Source organism: Alligator mississippiensis, chromosome 1 (assembly GCF_030867095.1).
Source record: "Alligator mississippiensis isolate rAllMis1 chromosome 1, rAllMis1, whole genome shotgun sequence".
Classification (NCBI taxonomy): Eukaryota; Metazoa; Chordata; order Crocodylia; family Alligatoridae; genus Alligator; species Alligator mississippiensis.
The window spans coordinates 416792828-416812741 of NC_081824.1; the positions used below are offsets into that span (position 1 = coordinate 416792828).

The following is a 19914-nucleotide window of genomic DNA, read 5'->3' on the forward strand; positions in this document are numbered from 1 at the left end:
ACTGAGGGGGATCTAGTGGCCGTTTACAAACTAGTCAGGGGGGACCAGCAGGCACTGAGGGAGTCCCTGTTCCCCCGAGCACTACCAGGAGTGACTAGAAATAATGGTCACAAGCTGGCAGAGGGTAGATTCAGACTAGACATCAGGAGGCGCTACTTCACTGTCAGGGCGGCTAGGATCTGGAACCAACTTCCAAGAGAAATGGTGCTGGCTCCTACCCTGGGGGTCTTTAAGAGGAGGCTAGACAAACACCTTGCCAGGGTTGTTTGACCCCAGCGCTCTTTCCTGCCATGGCAGGGGGTCGGACTTGATGATCTTTCAAGGTCCCTTCCAACCCTACAAACTATGAAACTAGGTAGAAAAGGAAAAAAAAGATTATTTCATTTTCTATGTATGAGATTTTGGATAATAGTTTTGTGGTCCATATAACTGATATGGACAAACAGTTGCCTATAGTATGACATATCAATAGATATGTTCCACTACCCAACATTTGAATGGCTTAGCTGTGTCTTCTTACCATTTGCTTTGTTTCTTTTGCTTTCACTGGAGTACTGTATTTCTAAAGCCTGAGGGTACACATGAGAAGAAAGGATGTATCTCAGTGAGTGACAAGTTAGAAGTGTTAAAACTACAAAGCAGATGAAAGTAAAATGGCACAAAATAACTTGAACTAAAAAGTCAACCTCAAATTAATTAGATCACAGAACACCTGACTCTATGCGCATAAGACTTCAGCACCCCACAGCTGCATTCTAAATGCACAAGGTATTCTGGGAGAGCTGCATCAGTCTGAAGACAGTACAAGTGAGGGAACCCTTTATTGCCTGGAGTGACTGTCCAGTAGGGCTGTGCGAAGCTTTAGGTGCCGATTCGATTCGAAGTAGATTTGGCCCGATTCGGTGGCCAGATCTGAATCAAATCAGAAGACCAATTAAAAGGTCCAAACTGATTTGGAAAAGATTCAGAGAGCTTTGGAGATTCAGGCAGTCTCTGCTCGCTGCCACAGGGAGCTGGACCCGGACTCCATGCTGGTAAGTAGTGGGCAGGGAAGGGGAGGCTGGAGGAGGGGGGAGGGGCACCCCTGCTAGGCCCCATCCCCTGCCTGCTCCCCTGCCCGCTCTCCCAGCCCCCCCACCATGGCTGCCCCACCTGCCCCAGCTCCCAGCTCTTTAAAAAAAAAAAAAAAAAGCCCCCACTCGCTGGCTGCTGCCAGGCAGGGGGTGATCCCCACTTCCCCCACTGCCCGAAACCACGTGGGGGACACTGTCACAAGCCTCCTCCCCCACCTCCCCCCCCATGGCTGCCCTGCCCAGCCCCAGCTCCCAGCTCTTTAAAAATAAAAAAAAAATCCCCCACTCACTGGCTGCTGCTGCAGCCATCAAGGCTTCTGGGGGCTCATGGCATAGCTCCTCACACAGTGCGGGGCAGTGGGGATTGCCTCTCACCTGGCAGGAGCTGCTGAGTCGGGACTTTTTTTTTGTCTTTTGTTTTTTTTAAAGAGCCCGGAGCTGGGGCTAGGAGAGCGGGTGGGGGATGGGGTCTCATGGCAGAGTCCCCCACGCAGTGTAGGGTTAGTGGGGGGCAGTGGGGATCAACACCCCCCCCCCCCAAAATCTGGCAGGAGCTGGTGGGTGCTGGGCTTTTTTTTTTCAAAGAGCCGGGAGCTGGGGCTGAGCGGGCAGCCATTGGCAGGGCTGGGGGAGCAGGTGGAGGATGGGGCTGATTCAGAAATCGCCTATTTGAATCAGTGTCCCCCAAATTGGCTGAATCCGAATCCAAAGTGAATACTAGCCACTTCGCACAGGCCTACTCTTCAGTTCAGAGCTCCATTGTGGTGCTCCTCCAGTGAATGTTCTGACCCTTCTTCAGCCCCAGCTTGGTTTGTGTTGTGTACTTTTGAGTGTGTGCATCTGGACCTTAGCCCCATGATAGTATCTATTCATTCTGAGCACTATTACTGTATTTGTTCAGTACAGATTGTTGCATTTCTCTGTTTCTTCACTGAAATCATATAAATAAAACGATGAACCCCTGTGTGCACATCCAGATGAGCAGGAACGTGCACTTTGCAGCACCTCAAAAGGCTTTTGAGGTGCTGCAAAACATATGTAGCACACATGAAACACACATAGTGCACATGTTTGAAGCACAGAGCCAAAATTAGATACTAGGAAATCCCTATATCTTAAAAAAAAAAAAAAACACAAAAAAAAACGGGGCAGCACACATGGCTGCAGCATGCACTGCCTGAAACCAGAGCCTGATCAGCCAGAGCCATGGTACAGCTGCTGGCCGGGCTCCATGCACCTGGATTGCTGCCATTTCAGCCCTGGGAGGCCCCCAGGTGGTGGCCCCAGCCTCTGCTGTCCCACCTGGGGCAATTTGCCATGTACCTCTGCTATTTGTCCCCGGGGAAATACACGTTCCTGCTCATCTGGATGCACCCAGTGGGTCCCAAGCATAGAACTGGCTTTGAAATTCTGGGACCCACATTGAAGAGGTTGTCACCTTGGCTGCATTGTGGATAGAAGGGCACAGGATTCATCTCTCACACAGTGGCTCTTTTTTTTGTCTTTGACCACATAGGTCTGGAGAATTCAAGGCCAGAAGGGCCTGCTTGATGATGTTCTGTGCATCACAGACCATTGAATTTCACCCAGTTACCCTTGTTTGAGCATAATAACTTGAATTTGACTACTGCATGCTTCCCAGAAACATCCAGGCCTGAACTGAAGACAGCAGAGAAGGATAAACTACCATTCCCTTTGCTAGCTTGTTCCTATGGTCAATTGCTGTCACAATTAAAACGTGTGCCTCAATCCTAATTTAAATTCTACTTTCAGCCACTCATTCCTGTTATAGCTTTCTCTGCCAGATTAAAGAGCCCGTACATGCCAGTATTTTCTTCTGTGAATCTACCTACTATAATCAAGTCACTTTTCACTCATTCTAGATAGTTGAAGAGATCTGAACTCCCTTGGTCTGTCACTGTGATGCTCTTTTTATCCTCTTTGAATCGTTTTTTGGCTCTTTGTTGCACCCTTTCAAATTTTTGCGCATCTTTTTTATAAAATGTGGATACCAGACTTATGTGCAGCATTTCAGTATTGGTATCACTAAAGCTGTATATAGAGGGGAAATCACCTCCCTACTCCTGCTTCTGGCTCTCTTGCATATACTACGAACAATCGCCTTACCTTTTTGTGTCATCACCTGGCACTAGGTGTTCACATCAATATACTTGTCCATTTGACCCTATGTCTTTTTCTGAGTTATGGATTTCCAGACTATATCTCCTCTTTCCATAAGCACAGCCTCCATTCTTTGTTCTTCTATGTGTGACTTTGTATTTGGTTGCACTAAAATGTTTTGTTTCAATGATGCCTGCTTACCAAATTATCCAGATTGCTCTGCTCTATATGACTGCCCTGCTCTCACTATTTCCTGCTCCACAAACCTTTGTGAAATTTGCAGATTATTTTTAACTTGCTGCATATTCACCTCCAGATCATTGATGAAAATAGGGAGGTGTTGTATACTGGTCCCTGCAGAACTATTTAGCCAGTTGTAATCCATTGATGGGGGTGCTCTTCTAATATGACATATAGTTAATTATTTAATCAGAATGTCATGAAGTATTAAATAAAAAAAAATCTAAGTAGATTACATATCTGTAGCTACCTTTATCATTTAAATCTGTGATCTCCTCAAAGACTTAATGTTCATTTGACAAGACCTGCTTTCCATTCACATCAGATGGAGTAGCATTAATTATATTTGTATCCTTTAATTCTTTATTGGTTGAATCTCATGCCCTAACAGCATTTGCACAGCCTATCTAAGAAAAAAAAAGTGGGGTGGAGGGGAAGGGAAGGAATAAAAGTCTGTCCCTCCTAAGGTTGTGAATAAACCTTAATGTGAACCAGCACTATGCAGTCTTCCAAAGGCTGTGAGAAAATAGGTCTGAGGAGTATGAATTACCCTGAGGCTACATGCTGGCCATTTCATTGTCAATGAATGTGGACTGTTCCGCTGATGATTTTAACAGAATCATCCAAGCTGATCTGCTTGTCTAGTTTGACTGGATAACTTCAAAGTTTGAGGTATAAAATTTAACCAATATACTGAACTATTCCCAGCTTGAAGTCAAGGCTGAGAGGCATCTCGTAGACTAACTAATTCAGAGAGGCATTAGCTTACTTAGATACTGCCAGCTTGTTCTCTCTACCCCCTTCTCCTCTGAGGGCTTGCTTTACACATCCCAGGCAATACAGATCCCACTGCTTTTGTTGGGAGAATATTCCACAATCTAGCTGAGAACCCATTTGGAATCCTTAGCCATTGCATTAATAACATTAATCAGTAATGAAAATAATAAAATCTTATTATTTTATTATGCAGCTTTCTGTGCAGAAGAAAGGGTTATCTTGACACATGTAGTACTGGGAAGGCACACTTGACTTTTCCAGTCTTAATTTTATCACCCTTGGCCACATCTACGTGTGCAATTAATGTGCTCCCTAGTACACATCTATACATGTGGCTGCATCAGGAGCAAATTGTGCAGTCCAGGGCTGCTTCTGGCCCACTCTGCCCCCCTGCAGCAGCCAGGGGGAGCTCCAAGCTGGCAGGGAGCAGGGGACACTAGGAGCAGCCCTGGGCTGGCAGGGGGCATGGGGCTTGCCCCAAGCCCCGGGGGGTCAGGGGGAGCTGTCCCAGCTCCAGGGGCAGCTCCCTGCCACCCACAAGGAGAGCAAGGCTTGCCCCAAGCCCTGGGGGGTGGGAGGAACTGTCCCAGCTCTGGGGGCCAGTCCCGCTTTCCCCTTGGCTGGGAGGGAGCTGCCCCAGGAGCCAGAACAGCTCCTCCAATCTCCCAGAGCTTGGGGGCTTAGCCAGGCAGTCATTGTGGCCCCTGCTGCCTGGGCTAACCAGGAGCAATTTACTCCTGGTCAGAGTCTACACGTGTACTACTAAGCATTAGTTAATGCACTGTTTTTCTAGTACTGTACATGTATGTATTGGTACTAGCAAACGGCTCATTAGACTGATTTAATGCAAAGTAATTGCCAAGCATGTGTAGACAGTGATTGATGCTTTACACATTAGATTATTCTAAAGTGCAGTAAAGTATCTCATGTAGACACACACCTTCTTAATACCCTGGGGACCAAATTTAGCCTGATTGCAACTCCCAGCTAACAAGAATTGTTCTTGCTTACATCAGAGCTGAATGTTGACCCCTAGGGCTCTTAGTGAACAGTGGGCATGTCTACATGTGTCTCTACGGCACCTTTGTTACTTCACCATCATTTAAAACTTCCTTCTGGAAGTACTAAATGACAGCACAGCAACAGCCTGTACTGTGCCATGCGTGCAGCACATGGTTATTTTTAGCTGCTATATCGCGGTAGCAACACGCTATAATGAGGGAGCACATTGCTACAGCGAAGTAGCTGTGGTGTCATGGTTCTTGCCTGTGTTGCTACGTTGCCATAGGATCATGTGTAGATGCACCCAGTAAGAAGGATAGAGGAGAAATGCAATCAATAGCAACTTGAGAAAGCCACTAATGAAGGGAGATGGGGGAGAACTACCATGAGAAGGGAACAGTAGTCACCAAAGGAGAGTAGGAGCTTGGGAGAGGTTAAAATCAGAGAAATAGGCCTGTGGGGCCACCAAGTCCACTCCTCTAATTTCATGTGCAACTATTTATTCAGAGTCCTAAAATCTTCCACTCCAGCCTCTCATGCCCCACAACCCTGAAGCATGTAACAGAACCCAAAATACCCTGCAGTGTGCCAGAGGTGAACAGCAGCAGAGATAAAAGGCTATAAAATTCTTGTTCCCTGAATGAATAAGATTGTATTAGTCATACCTGCATCTCTCTGATTCCTAAGAAGATCTGAAAACCAACTAGTCCTATAGCCTAAGTTTATATCTGGCACACTTTCCAAATTCTATTTTTAGATAAATAATTCAAAGTAATTAGATATGACAGCAGTATGAGAGAGCTGCAGGAAAGAGCCCCAGGTTATAGAGCCAGGCCTGACTTACGAGGCTTTTGGGGGCCAGTCTTTCTCCCACTGATACACCAATGTGGGCATGATTAAATCCTTATCTCCACATTCCAAAATAAGCTTTTGTTGTAAACTGTGACATACTCAGACGAACACTTCTGAGAGAGTATGGGCTATTCTGACTATTTTTAAGTGCTTTAACGTAGAATTTTGAGGGGTCCTTTTTGGGGGTAAAAAATAATCTGATTTGCTCAGGTTTGATTCCAGACTGGCTGTATCCAGTGTTGGAGTAGATATTTACAGACATAGCAGCTTGTTATTCCCATGTGGTTATGTTGAGGAGTTTCATTTAAATAAGGATTTTAGGATTAGGCCTGCTGTTCCAATCTGGCTGTTCTGTTGGATCGTACTTTACTTTAAGGACATGTACCCTGCCTTTTTTATGAGCTTGGGAGCACCACCTTGCCCACTCCCTTGTTTGAGTGCACCATTAGGTAAATGGGACTGGTTTAGTGCAGCCTGAGCATGTGCCTGTAGCTGCTGTCAGGCCATCTGCCTCAGGCATGCTTCTTAGCCAGGCTGAACAAGTTACGTGGCCTGATTTTCAGGCACATGCTGGTGTGTGTGCTTCTCAGCAGTGTTCACGCATTAGCCATGGGGGTAGTGTCTGAACGTCTAGGTGTTTGACTGCGTGATAGAGGGAGAACTCACAAGTGGGCTGGAGATGCTACACAAATTAACAGTCTATTTAGTCACTCACGTACATGTACCATGATTACAGACTATCCAATATGTTTCAAACTACTTTTCCCGTTAACGCTCCTATGTTGAGAGGTTCCCTAGTTTTCTGTTAAGCATTCAAAGAATTAGTTTGCTGTACGTGTCTTTTGCAAAGCAACAAAGATTTTTCTCTTGGCGCTTTTGGATTCATTTGTCTTAAATGAAAGTTAATGATTTTGTTTCCTTGGGGAAGAACGAGATGTGTCTTTTTTTTTGATTTTGTAATTCCAGTAGCTTGCAGAGCAAGGCACAGAAGCTTGATTTCCTACATTGCACAGAGGCAGGGTAATAGCCTGTTCGCCTGCTGTGACAGAGAGTTTGATTATGAGCCCCTGACTGGCAAGGTGCAAAACACTTTGTGCAAGGAAGTGTGCACCTTCAGCTCCTGCTGCAGTTGATGCAGAGCTGAGGGTAACAGGCACCTCAGAGGATCAGGTCTAGAAAATACCTCTGATCTAAACTGCGGGTATTTTATTAAGTCCATGGGTCCCCTACCATGTGATTTGCTGAACCCCCTTGACTCCCACTGAAGTGAATGACAAAGGCACTTACCACCTCACAGGATCAGGCCTACATTTTAATGCAATTAATAAGGATAACATTGAGATGTACCTAAGAATATATCTGCATTGCAGGTTTCAGGGTAGTATAATAGGAAGACCTGCCTGACCTTGCTTTCGATGAGCATGGAAGCAAGCAGGAAGCAGTCCAGCCATGGCAGTGTGGAGATCAGTGGGCAGATTTATTTACCTTGCTGCTTGCATTAAAGTAGCCTGGACCAACCCCTGTGCTACTGTGGGTAGACAGCTTTTGGTGCCTGAAATTGCATGTTTAATGCTAGCTGTTGTATCGCTAGCCTATAGACATGTTCCTATGAACAGGGTTGCTCCTTTCTGCTGAGAGCATTGCTGTGAAACACAGCCCAACCCCCAACTCTGCACATACCAAACCTAGAAATAAGGCTGTGAAGCACCCTGGGAATGGCCCCCCACTTCAGTACCCAAGCCCTCTCTCTGGCGTCCTTGAGAGTAGTAGCAAGGGATGCCTCAGGGAGACTTAACCACCCTGTTTCTGGGTTTGGCACGTGCTGAGCAGGAGCAGGTGGCGGGGGGGGGGGGGGTGTTATGCTTCTCAGCTGGGCTGTCAGTGGAGCAGGAAAGTAGCTTTACAGGCAGGAGCACTTCTGTGAGGTCGCTAATTCTACTCCCATGTGTAAGGGCACTGGCATTGGTTGTTTGCAAACATTTGTACAATTGGGGCCCAAAACAGTTAATTCAAATACAACAGCACTGAATCCCTTTGAGCCATTTAAAAATAATAATGGAGCATGAGCCATACCGTACCTAATGGAACGTGAAACTACAGAACTGCTCTGTCCTGCACCATTCTTTGATTCATTCAGTGATGAGAACAGTTCATAAATTGTGAACTAAAAAATGTCAAGACAGCTTAAGAATCATGAAACAAAAAACAGATCTTATGACCTGTGTTAGTAGTAGCAACACTATATATTATTAAACAAAGAGAATTGAAGATAACTTGTTTTCTTTTTTATAATTTATGTACTTTTTTTTTTCATTGTGCTCCTGGACAGTGAAAATAGATCATTCAGTTTATTGGTTTTGCTTCTGGTCCATTTTAAATCAAGCCATGTAAGCCAGCCAATTCTTATTAGCAGGGATAAATTCCTAAGAGTCTCAGTGCTCTGAGGTTTAGGTTATGACCACTGCATGAGAACTTTCAAAGCCAAATCAAAAGCAGCTTTTGTTTTCCTTAAAACAAATCACGAAAATATTTCCCTTAAATAGGAGCTTCCCACAGCTTCTATAATGGCCCCACCCTCACTTGGCCAAAAGCTGGTATCGCTTTCTTTGAGGTCAGCATCTTTTTCCCCCTCTGAATTTTCTTTCATTAAAAAACAAAACTACATCTAAAGTGTCATCCTAAATTATTGAGTACCTTTCAGCAATAAAACAACAGGGAGCTATAAACTGTCACAGTAGCTGTTCAATAACACATTTGCTTACTAAGAAGATAAAAGGGGAACCAACATTGCTTTTCAATAGTCCTTTGGGACTCATTTTGCTCAAGCAGCACTACGAATCAGGAGTAACTGTATAAGTCAATAAAAGTTACGCTAGTGTGAGATGGGAGTTGGGATCTGTGAAATATATGAACTACTACATCATTAGAAAGACCTGTGGGCTCATTTCAATTTGCTGTTGTTCTGGGCAAATTCTATGAATAGAAGTCAAGAGACAAGGGCTCAATCTTGGTGACCATGGGAGCTTTGCCTCTGCCCTTATTGGAAGCTGGGTGAGGCACCAGGGTGTTTTCCAGTGTCATGATTTGCAATTTTTTATTTATGTTTCTATACAAAGAAAGCAAGAGTATTTTTGAGGGGATAGCCTTTGGACCAAGTTTATAGATGAAAGGGATATTAGACAACTTTATAGGCACAAAGTCCGCTTCTTCAGGCCTGGGGAGAATAAAGTACAATCTATGTGCAGCCTTGTCTCTTCCAACAATACAGTGGTCCAATAAAAGATATCACCAAAAGAATCCTTGCTTCTCACATATTTCCTGGACAGGATAGGTGATTGTTTAACTGTAAGGTGAAGGGCATCAGTCTGTACTCCTCATTGTTCTCCTCTCCTACATCCACAGAAACATGGAGCATGTGGCAGCCCTGGAGTCCGTGCAGCGTGACCTGTGGGGATGGCATGCGGGAGCGACACAGAGAATGTCTCTCATCACTGCCAGCAGAACCAGGCTGTGCTGGCTCACCAAAAGAGGCTTCACTGTGTTCTCTAGAGGAATGCTCTTGTATGTAATTCTGCTTTCCTTTAAGCTTCTGCCTTTGGCTGCATGTCTTCTATAGTTCAAACAAAAGGTCTCCCATTATAATAGGTTTGCAAGACCAAACCAGTTAAACTTGTCTTTGTAATGATTTAATTAATCGGAGATGAAATTCTGGCTCCATTAAGTCAATGGAGAACTTCCACTGGTTTCACTGAAACTAGGATCTCCTCCTTGGATTGAATTCCACCTGTTGGCTAATGCCATGGAGCCCTTGGCTGTCCAGTCCTTTTGCATGTTTGTGGTTAAGAGGGAGACATTGACTGTGCTAGTCAGGGGGCAGTCTGCACCCTCTTTGTACCATAGAGGTGGATTCCACACTGGCTTCAAATATACCAGCATGGAAGAGAGTGTTGGGAGTAGATTATGTTACTGAGCCAGTGAACTCATGCGTGGATTGAATTTGGTGTAGTCTGCAGCAATTATTCAGGTAAAGAAACTCTGTGAAGAAGAGTTGCAGAGACAGCCCAGCTTCAGGGAGCTTCTGAACAGGGATGTGATATTTTAACCTATTTTGGACCATGCATTAAAAAATTACTGCCAACTATGAAAATAGATCAAGGATTTTCCACCAGAGACTGTGTCATACATAAAACGTGTACTTATGACATTAGGGGGCTTGGTGCTATGCAGTGCCCAGTATCATCCTGCGCAGCCACCTCGGGGTGCAAGAGACAAAGTACAGTCAGCAGCTGCCTGACAGACACTGTACTGTCCCATCCTCCCATCTTTCTGCAGAATCTGGTCAGAGCTCCAACCTCTCTGGATCAGATGGGAGACTGTCTTCCTATTGCTAAGAGTAAGAAGCTGTGTTTCTAAAAATGAAGCTAATTTCCAAGGTGCCATAGCTCTGCAGGCTCAAAGGGCTGGCTGTGGCCTCCTGTGAACTTATCGTATCCTCAGTCCTTATAACTATCTTATTCCAGGAGTTGGTGGGAGAGCAAGTGTTGGACTGTTATAGACATGCACCCTGGAATAAAATTCGTTACCAGAACAATAACAACTTCTCTGAAAAGATCAGTATTTTAAGACAAAGAATAAGATCAGGTTGAGGGAAATATACATATGGCATCAGACCAGTGTTTATATATATTTTTAATGATACTGATACTGTATGACTGAATACATTAATGGTCTTTTTTTGCAGAAATCTGACATGTTAGAAGAACTGGTCACGGAGTTGGACAATATGCTAGAGCTGAAAGCATGTTCTCAATGCCAGTGCTCTGGTTAGGTCATGGCAAACTTTCCTGCTGCACTGTGAGATTGCTGTGCGTGTTTGTTGGGATGGTTGTGTGTTTTCTAAAGTAGGCACCAAGGCTGTATGGTTCTGTCTCCTCCAGTTACCTAGCTTGGAGGTATTTGTGTGGTGGTAGAATAGGATTACTTGGTTGGACTTGTAGCCACCCTCTTTTGGCTCATTTTCTCCCCTTTACCATCCTGCTCTCCTTCCCTTTAGTCTGTTAATCAGTGTGTATCCATTTGCATTCCCACAGAATGGCTTGTAAGCAAGTTATACTGTTTCTCCCTTACAGATGTTTCCTCTTCCTGCACTTCTGCCGAATTGTTTAATCCCTTCATAATAATTCTTGAACGGCCTGCGAAAGATGATCTCATTCTGTGAGCTAGCTTTATCTCTGGGTGCTGCAAGTGCCAGCCTCTGACCAGTCTGCTGCTCCCTTGCTCCATTCAGCAGAGTTGGTATCCATCGTGACTATTTCTTGATTCATTAATCCAGTAGATGGAGCAAATGGCTGAGTAACAGGAGTCAGCACAGAGGCCTGGAATCCAGGCTGATGGGCTGAAGAGGAGAAAAAACAAATCACAAGACACTGTAACAGCAAAGAGAAAAGAAAATTAGGAGAGAAGGAATAACTAGAAACATTCAGGTCCAGATTTTTCCTCCTTTCTCCTAGTTCACTGCTGGGAGTTGGACTTCAGTAACAACCCTGGCCTCACAGGGTTAGAGGCCTCGTCTAGGTTTTCTGGGCCCAAGGGAGCACTGGTTACAGAGAGAAGATTCGGCAATCTTCTGTAAGCTTAACATCTTCTCTTTCCTCTGAGACTTTTGTATTAGGGATGAATGTAGGTTTGACCACTGGGGCCATATGAAAAACTGCCAGACTTTGTGAAAAACGGTGACCATGACACCCTCTTATCTTATTCTTTGTAGGTATATTGAGCATCGAAAATGATACAGACAGCAGTCTGATTATCAAGGAGGAATTATACAAAGAGCTGGAGGGAGGAAGTCTTTCCCTATATTCTGGAGTATGCATTCAGATTGGTGCCTGTACCTGTGTATTCTGTATCTATAGTCCCATAATCTGAGCAGTACTGTACACTCAGAAACATTTTGGGGATTTATATAGTGGACTCGTCATAGCATATGTGTAACTGCAGTGAGTAGGGACTGGATAGGATAGGAAACTAGCACATTGCTAATTGAGCTGTTGGCTTTTAGGTCTCTGATTCATATGCTGGGCTGGTTAGGAGCAACTAGAAATCCTTACTATCTGAAAACAGTTTGGTGGCTCAGGTGAAATGAATGCTTGGCCACTTATGATAGAGATTAGGAAAGGAGTATTGTCTAGTAGCTAGCAAAGTAGATTCTGAGCCAGGATTCACGCATTCTGTACATGGTTCTGTGACTGGCTTGCTGGTGATTTGGGGCAAAATTGTTCAACCTTTCTGGGCTTTGGTTTATTCTTCTGTAGCTCTGGTATAATACTCATGCTGGTGTAGGCTTAATTTATGTCTCTAAAATGGTTTGAGGAGTTCATGATCACAGAGTATGCTTTGCCATCTTATGCTAGGGATGCTAGAGTTTAAATCAGTGTGACGCTCAAACTGGGGGAAGAATTGGAAAGAGTCTCAGACCATTAATGGGAAATTATGCTGCCATCACTTATACTGTCTTCTCATCCCCAAGGGCTGTCAGACATGTACTTGGAGTAAACACTAAAATCAGCCTAACTGAATCATGAGGCCAACCTCCTATATCAATACGTTCTTAGATCCTTTATAGACCTTATCATCAGTAACTCCCTATTTGGTTGACAGAGCACAAGTATTACTATCCTCATTTGACCTCTGGGGGAACCAAGGCACAGGGAGATGAAGGGACTTGCCATATGCCATCCAGCAGGCCTGACTCCCCGATCTGTGGATCACGCTGCCCCTGTGTGCCTTCAAAATCTTGCAGAATGTTTCCTACAGGATTAGAGATACTCCAACCTTGCCCTTTATTGTCAGGCATTTAAAATATCCCAGTGACATCATCATCATGAAGGGCAGCAAGGTTAGGAAAGGTGGGTAACAAGTGCAGTTTGAAAGGTCTTCAGGATAAAATAAGTAGATCTTCTGCAAACCAGGACTTACCACTTTTTATCTGAAGGTGAGAGTAGTGAGCTAAACTAAACTCATTTAATGTACACTACATCAGACAAATTATCCCATGAATTCTAAACGTGAATTATAATTCTGTATTTTTCTTTTCTTAATTTTAAAGCACTTGCTTAAGACTCCAAACATCCAATGAAAAAGCCAGTTTGGTTACATGATGTGTTCCCTCTATGTTGCAGCTATAAAGCCTCCAACACCACCATCCATCCAGATGGGAGAGGACCAGAAAGCTAATAATATAGTCACCATTACGGGCATCTCCTTGTGCTTGTTTATAATCTTTGCCACCGTGCTGATCACACTGTGGAGGAAGCTGTGCAGGGCTCAGAAGTGCAGTGCCTCCATGCAGCGTAATCCCATCCACTCGCCCAGCTTCCGGAAGAACTCCGACGAAGAGAACATCTGCCAAGGGAGCAAGCAGCGGGAAAGCTTTTCTGAGGGAGGCGAGGCACCTGTGAACATCCCTCTGACCTACAGGAGGAGCCTGCAGTTTGCTCAAGACGATGACACCTCTGGCAGTGAGAATATTCAGGCGAATGCTCAGAAAATAATCCCTCCAATTTTCAGCTACCGCCTTGCACAGCAGCAGCTGAAGGAGATGAAAAAGAAAGGCCTGACTGAAACCACAAAGGTGTATCACGTATCTCAGGCTCCTCTGACTGACACAGTTGTTGATGCCAGTGCAGTGCTACCCTTGGGCCCAGAAAACCAAGAGGAGACTGCTGCAAACAAATTTAGGATCAAATCTCCATTCCTGGACAAGCGGGTCACTCAACCCAGATTTCCAGGGGACAGGTCTAATTCAAGGATGGATTTTATGCTCTCACAAAGCAACCCTGCTATGAGCCCGACTCAGACCATGATAAGGCGAGCTCACCTGAAACTCCAGGACAACAGAGGGGAGCAGCTGGACAGAGGCGGTCACAAGAACATTCAATTTAGAAGAACAGCCAGCTTCCATGAGACTAAAAAGGCCAGGCCCTTCAGGGAAAGGAGCATGTCCACCCTAACCCCGCGGCAGGCTCCCCTCTACAGTTCCAGGACCAGAACATGGGATGAGGGTCTGGGAGACAGGATCCGGCCTAAATCTAGAGGTGCCAATACAACTTCGGAAAGGCTTGATCTGTCACCTACCACTGTGTTAACGTGTGAACCACAGAGCTATGGCACAAAGCATCAGCACAAAGGGGGCCCTCCAATGAGGAAGCTGGATCTGATCAGTGACCGTCAGCTTGTAGGTCAGGAGAAAGGACCAGGCAGACCAGAACTGAACAGAAGTAAGAGAGGCCCGTCACCAAATCACAGAGGGTCTTGGAAGAAAGAAACTATTTCAGCTCTCCAAGATAAGCAGAGAAGTGCTGCAATTAGTCCTGCTCAGTACAGGAAGGACAAGTGCCAGAGTTTCCCACTGGACCCCAACTTTGCCTTTTACGACAATTCTACTTTTGGCTTAACTGAATCAGAGCAGCAGATGATAGACCTGCCTGGCTATTTTGGTTCAAATGAAGAAGATGAGACGAGTACATTAAGTATTGAGAAACTAGTGGTCTGAATGACTTGTTGCAACACTGTCAAAGGGTGTGTGCGAGAAAAGACCTGCAAAACCTGTTGGTTTATTATGAAAGCAAGAATGGAAACCAGGTTCCTTCTCTTGGAGGCAGAGGGAAGTCCTAAGGGCTGACTTGTGAGAGCATATTCTATCTTAATTACAGGGAAGTACTTTCGTGCATTCCATGAGCAAACAGATGGAAATCAAACCTTGACATAGAAATGATCTGGCAGATTTCATCACATAAAGCATTGGGGTTCCATAAATAATTTACATTGAAGCTAAACAGTTTACCTGCTGATTCTGCTGATGGACCAACACCAGCAGACCGTGATTTCCTTAAACATCCATTGTTCAATGTGAATTAATACGTTGTTTCACCATTTTTTATCTTGGCTGCCAACAGCTTTTCACACCTCTTTAACATTCACTGTGGAATGGCACTGATTGGTTGCAACTGATCAAAGAAGTCACATGATGCTGTTTCTTTCATGGACAAGATGAGAGCACAAACTGTTCTGGAATGAGCACGGGTTACATTCATACAAGTGTTCGGGGTTAGGGGAGGGGTTGTGATTCATCACATACAGGATTCTGAATTTGCTGCCGGCACGGGTGCTAAGCAAGTTCAGGATTGCACAAATGTTTGTGGAAAATTAATTGAATAGGGACTTAAATGTGGTCAAAGAAACTTCACTGAGTAACAACTCTGAGTATCTTCAAAAAATGTTGCAGTATTCATGTTCCTGAAAAAAGGGACCTGTTACTTTCCACCTTTTATCTTAACCATCTTTGCCTTTGACATTTTCCTTCTATTTTAATTTTTTTGCTTAAATATATTGACACAAATAGTACAGTAAGGCAAAAATAATGAATGAGCAAGACCAGCCAAATGAAACACTTGTTTCATCATTATGTGTTTGCAAACACAAGTGAAAAGTGAGTGAACATGCCCAGATCTGTTGTTCAGTGAGTAGCTTAATGGATGTTTTTTTATTTCTCGGTAAATGATATCATTTCCAAGTAAGCTATTATACCAGTGGGAGTGGCTACTGCTACTCATATTCAGAGCTCATTCAGCAAAATTAGAGAAAAAAATGGAGACACAAAGAGTGGCTGATGGGCCAGTGTGATTTGGGATGCATACTCATGCCATAAGCATCCCAAAAGCCTCTTCAGAGGCATAGAGAAAATGGGTTTTCATGGGAAAAACAAAGAAAATAAAAGAAACCTGAGATGGGAAGTGGAGAAGAGAGAGGCTGAGGAGGGAAGTGATGGCTTGAAACGCCGCTTCCCACAAAGGGTCAAGCTTCACAGGTCAGGGCTATGTTCTCCCCTGGTCTCTTTTAAGCCCTGGTCCCATACTTGGAATTGCTCAATATTCAGAATCAAGGCCCTGCTCCCACATCCCACAATGCACAGAGGTACATGGTGACTTCCCTGTTGCCTATGCTTCATAAAGTGCAGGATTAGAGTCGTAGGCTGCCTATAGATGTGGTGGTTCATGTTATAATTAGAACTAATCAGAACAGACTTGATTAATTGAGTCTGCTCCATGTTCTAATTAGAACGCTTCAGCGTTGACACATTATCACGTGTATTAAGCCCCCTCCCCCCATGTTTTAAAATGGCCGCAGGTGTGCTTTAATTAACGCTCATCAAATGAGCTTTAGTTAATGCGCCCTGTGGCCATTTTAAAAAATGGAGGGCTTAATACACATGACAGTGAGCCATTTTAATTAGAGCTACTCTTGGGATACCCCTGTAATTACAATGGTCCCTCACCACCCCTGAACACATGTATAGGCACCCATGGCTTTTACACTGTTATATCCTTCTCCATCTTACTCTTTCTGATCCTTTTACAAGGAACTGTTTTTCATTTCACAAACATACCCAATTTTTATTAAGAAAATGACAGCATAATAATAAGGCACACCTGCTTAGGGTAGGTACCATGCTGATATGCTCAGGGTGAACACTGATCATCAGCTCTTGCACATCTTGCTATGGCTCATTGCAATAGCAAAAACAGAGCAAGGATCTTGGGATTTGATTCAATGTGATTAAATGCTTCATTTTGCACAGACTTCATCTGGAATGTGTAACATCTTCCCACCTGCCATTAGGACATGTATAGCTTGCACTACGATAGGAGTCATCTCTTTCTTAAGGCCTGTTCCAATATGCAGCATTGTGAAAGTTTAGGCCATTCCAGAATTGGATTTTCACAAGTATACTGTTGCGTGAGGACCAGGCTTGTATTAAATAACATCCTGAAAATGGAAGACTACAGTGATTATTATGCAAAGTGTCTCATAACACATTCATGCTTGAGGACCAGTCCAGAACACATCCAAATTATCAAGTCTTTCCACTGACTTTAGTGGGCTTGAGATCAGGCCTTGAGACTATTACTGAGGTTATTTCCCAACTGTATGTCAAGGTAAATCAGATCGTGTGCAGCCTGTAGTTGCTTCAGAGGAGCGATCTGTCTAATTTAGAACTGCAGAGTTCCAAGGACTGTTTTACAATCTGCAACTTGCCAAGTGAGGCTCCCAAAGCAGGGACCTGTACTACCACCCAAGTCCTACTGGGAAAGACATGCTGACGGACTGCAGCAAGAGTGTATATATGAGCACAGCTTCCTATCTTGGATCAAATATGTACCAAGCCAGCAGGACTCTTGGCCCTGTGTAACAAGCAAAATGTTTCTTATTCACTTGTCTTAGACATGACAATCCCTAGACAAAGTGCTGGAAAACCTCCCAAGATCCCTCTAGCTCTGTCTCTGATAAAAATGAATGATAGGTAGAAGGTGGGAATACTTTTTTGGGGGGGGCAGGGGGGTGTGGAATCGCTTTTGGCTGTGTAGGATCTTGTTCTAAGTCAGTCGTATGTTTTACAATGTTTTATTGACTGGATTTTACCTGTATTTAGCACTTTCAGGTGCTCAGTGATCATCTGTGCAAGCATAGCGCTGGCTTTTTGGCACTGACATTAATTTCAGCATCCTGCTGTACATAACTACCCTTCTGTAATCCTGTTTTGGGAAATGTCTCCAGCAGCCAGTTAGAGCAGTAGTATTTATTAGAAGAGCTAGCATCTTCCTGAGTAGACTGCTGGCAAGCAAATATTGCACTCAGCCTAGTCTCTGCTTTCTGCATTGATAGAAATAGCCTCATTGCTACTGGATACTGTCAAGGGCAGCCCAGTTGTACTGTATGTTAAAGTTAAGGTTGATAGGGACTCATAGGCTTGCACCAATTTGTTTTGATAACCTCTGATTTACCACAATGCTCTAGGTACCTAGGAACCCACACTAAGACATTCCAGAGAAGTACAGATGAATAGAGCAGTAATTCTCAACCAGGGTACCATAGCACTTCAGGGTGTCTTGAGATCCTTTCAAGAGTGCCTCAGGGTGTTTTGCAAACACAATTCACCAGATAAACCGAGAGATTTCAAACAAATCCTCTGTTGTGGTCTTTTTGAGTGCTTTGCAACAGAAAAACTGCTCTTTTTCTGTAATAAAAAATAGAGTGAAAACTAAGAGCTGGCATTTTCTGGGTGATGCCTCAAGTCTATCAAGGGGACTTTGAGTCTAAAAAGATTGAGAACTACTGGAACAGAGAAAGGAACAGCACTAGTTTTCAACTCCACTCCGGCGCCTTTAGTCACAAGAGTAAATGTTGGCACCATTCATGATTCTCCTTTCACATGAATATTTGATATGCTTGGAGTCAAGGCTTTCGGTGCATTCACTCTATGATGCAGCCTCCTGGCCTAAGCCACACTTGTGAACACACTGCTGACTGAGGCCAACTTTGGCCCTCATCTCAAACAGGATGTCATTTAGGTCTTTTCTAAACAGGTGTAAGAGTCCTTATATGTCCAGTGTGGGGGTTATCATAAAACATTAGATAAGCCACCAGAAGGCTGAACATAACAGATTTTACACTGAACCTCTGTGAGTCTCTACAGCTGTTCTAATGCTGCTCAATTAAAAAAAATTAAGCTAGTCTTATGGACCCTGAAAAAAATCACTAGAACCAGAGACAAGAATGCGAGTTAAATGTCTTGGAGCATCACCTCCCTTAGGAACTCCTGACTTTCCATCCAGATCTTTGTCCATCTCAGTATTGTTTAAGGACAGATGCAATATAATGTTCCATTCAGATTATTTTAATTCATATTTTATGGATGTTTAATACAAATTATGATATGTATTGATCTAAATGTAAAATAAACTGAAAAGAACAACTAGTTTAAAAGATCATATTTATAATAATACAAAATATAGACTTGTGCTACATGGAAGGGAAATCATTTGCCTCAAGTCCAAAGTATTTTTCATTCCTGACTTTTGTTACTAACCACTTAATTATTGGTGAGAAGTAATTTTCAGCCTTATATTTCTTATGGTCCTTTATTTGTGCTGCTCATTCTTTTTGTTTCACTGTTATTTGGATAAGGAAGTGGAAGTGAACACTCTGGCTTGTGTTTCTAATCATTTTCACTTTCTGGAGTATAAAGTTGTCTACCACGCTGCACAATAATTTATGAACACAGTGTAATTGAATTTTAAAAAAATCCTAAGAATATTTACCTTCATTTTAAGCATTGTAAGCACTTTAAGAAATAATCTGAATTTGAAGCCTCCCTATAGCTGACAGCTTTGAATTGCAGATCTCTGCCACCCTGTTCTGTTTCTAGGTTCTCAAACTGCTCATCTCACTTGACCACTGAAATCAAGGTGAGAAAGATTTGGTCCTGCAAAGTGCAGAGTGTATCCTGTGAAGTAATGGTTAAGCACTCTCCACTAAAGCCTCAGAGTTCTCTGGAAAAGAAACTTGAAGCATTTCCATTGGTTTTACCATGAATGAAAGAGAGCCTCATGTTCTCCAGTAGATCAAATGACTGATGTGCTGTAAGAACTTGTGCCTTGATCCTCAGCTGGTAGAAACGGATGAAGCTTTACTTTCTACAGTGCAGGTTTGTTCATTTACAGCAGTTGATGGGCTGGTCCTTAATCTTTAAAATCTTTTCCCCTCTATGTGCTCTCCAAAGATGCAGGTTCTCGTTGTCCTAACTGTTCTCACCGTTTCCACTCGCAATGTTGACAAAAGATGGAAGCCTAACTTTCATGACCGTATATTTCAGTGAGTACCAGAACCCATGCCAGGATGACCAAACCACTCCATTATCTTGGGGTCCAGTGTAGTTTCCTCCCTTATAATATTGTCCATTGAGATTTGCTGCATGGCATCTTACATGGATGAAAGATGTGGAGGGAAAAAA

At 43.7% G+C, this 19914-nt stretch overlaps 2 protein-coding genes across 8 annotated transcripts in view; one reads left to right on the plus strand and one right to left on the minus strand.

Moving 5' to 3' along the window:
• The window catches only part of THSD1 (thrombospondin type 1 domain containing 1), a 39920-nt gene extending 21041 nt beyond the window's left edge, over positions 1–18879 (plus strand). For all 3 annotated transcript variants that reach the window (XM_019491403.2, XM_019491404.2, XM_006259874.4), the window contains exons 4-5: positions 9468–9626; positions 13244–18879. In XM_019491403.2, the coding sequence (XP_019346948.2) occupies positions 9468–9626; positions 13244–14616 (1532 nt within the window). In that variant the 3' untranslated portion in view covers positions 14617–18879. The remainder of the gene's footprint in view (positions 1–9467; positions 9627–13243) is intronic.
• The window catches only part of LOC102575733 (fibrinogen-like protein 1), a 76629-nt gene continuing 75592 nt past the window's right edge, over positions 18878–19914 (minus strand). For all 5 annotated transcript variants that reach the window (XM_059713042.1, XM_019491357.2, XM_059712891.1 and 2 more), the window contains one exon: positions 18878–19882. In XM_059713042.1, the coding sequence (XP_059569025.1) occupies positions 19702–19882 (181 nt within the window). In that variant the 3' untranslated portion in view covers positions 18878–19701. The remainder of the gene's footprint in view (positions 19883–19914) is intronic.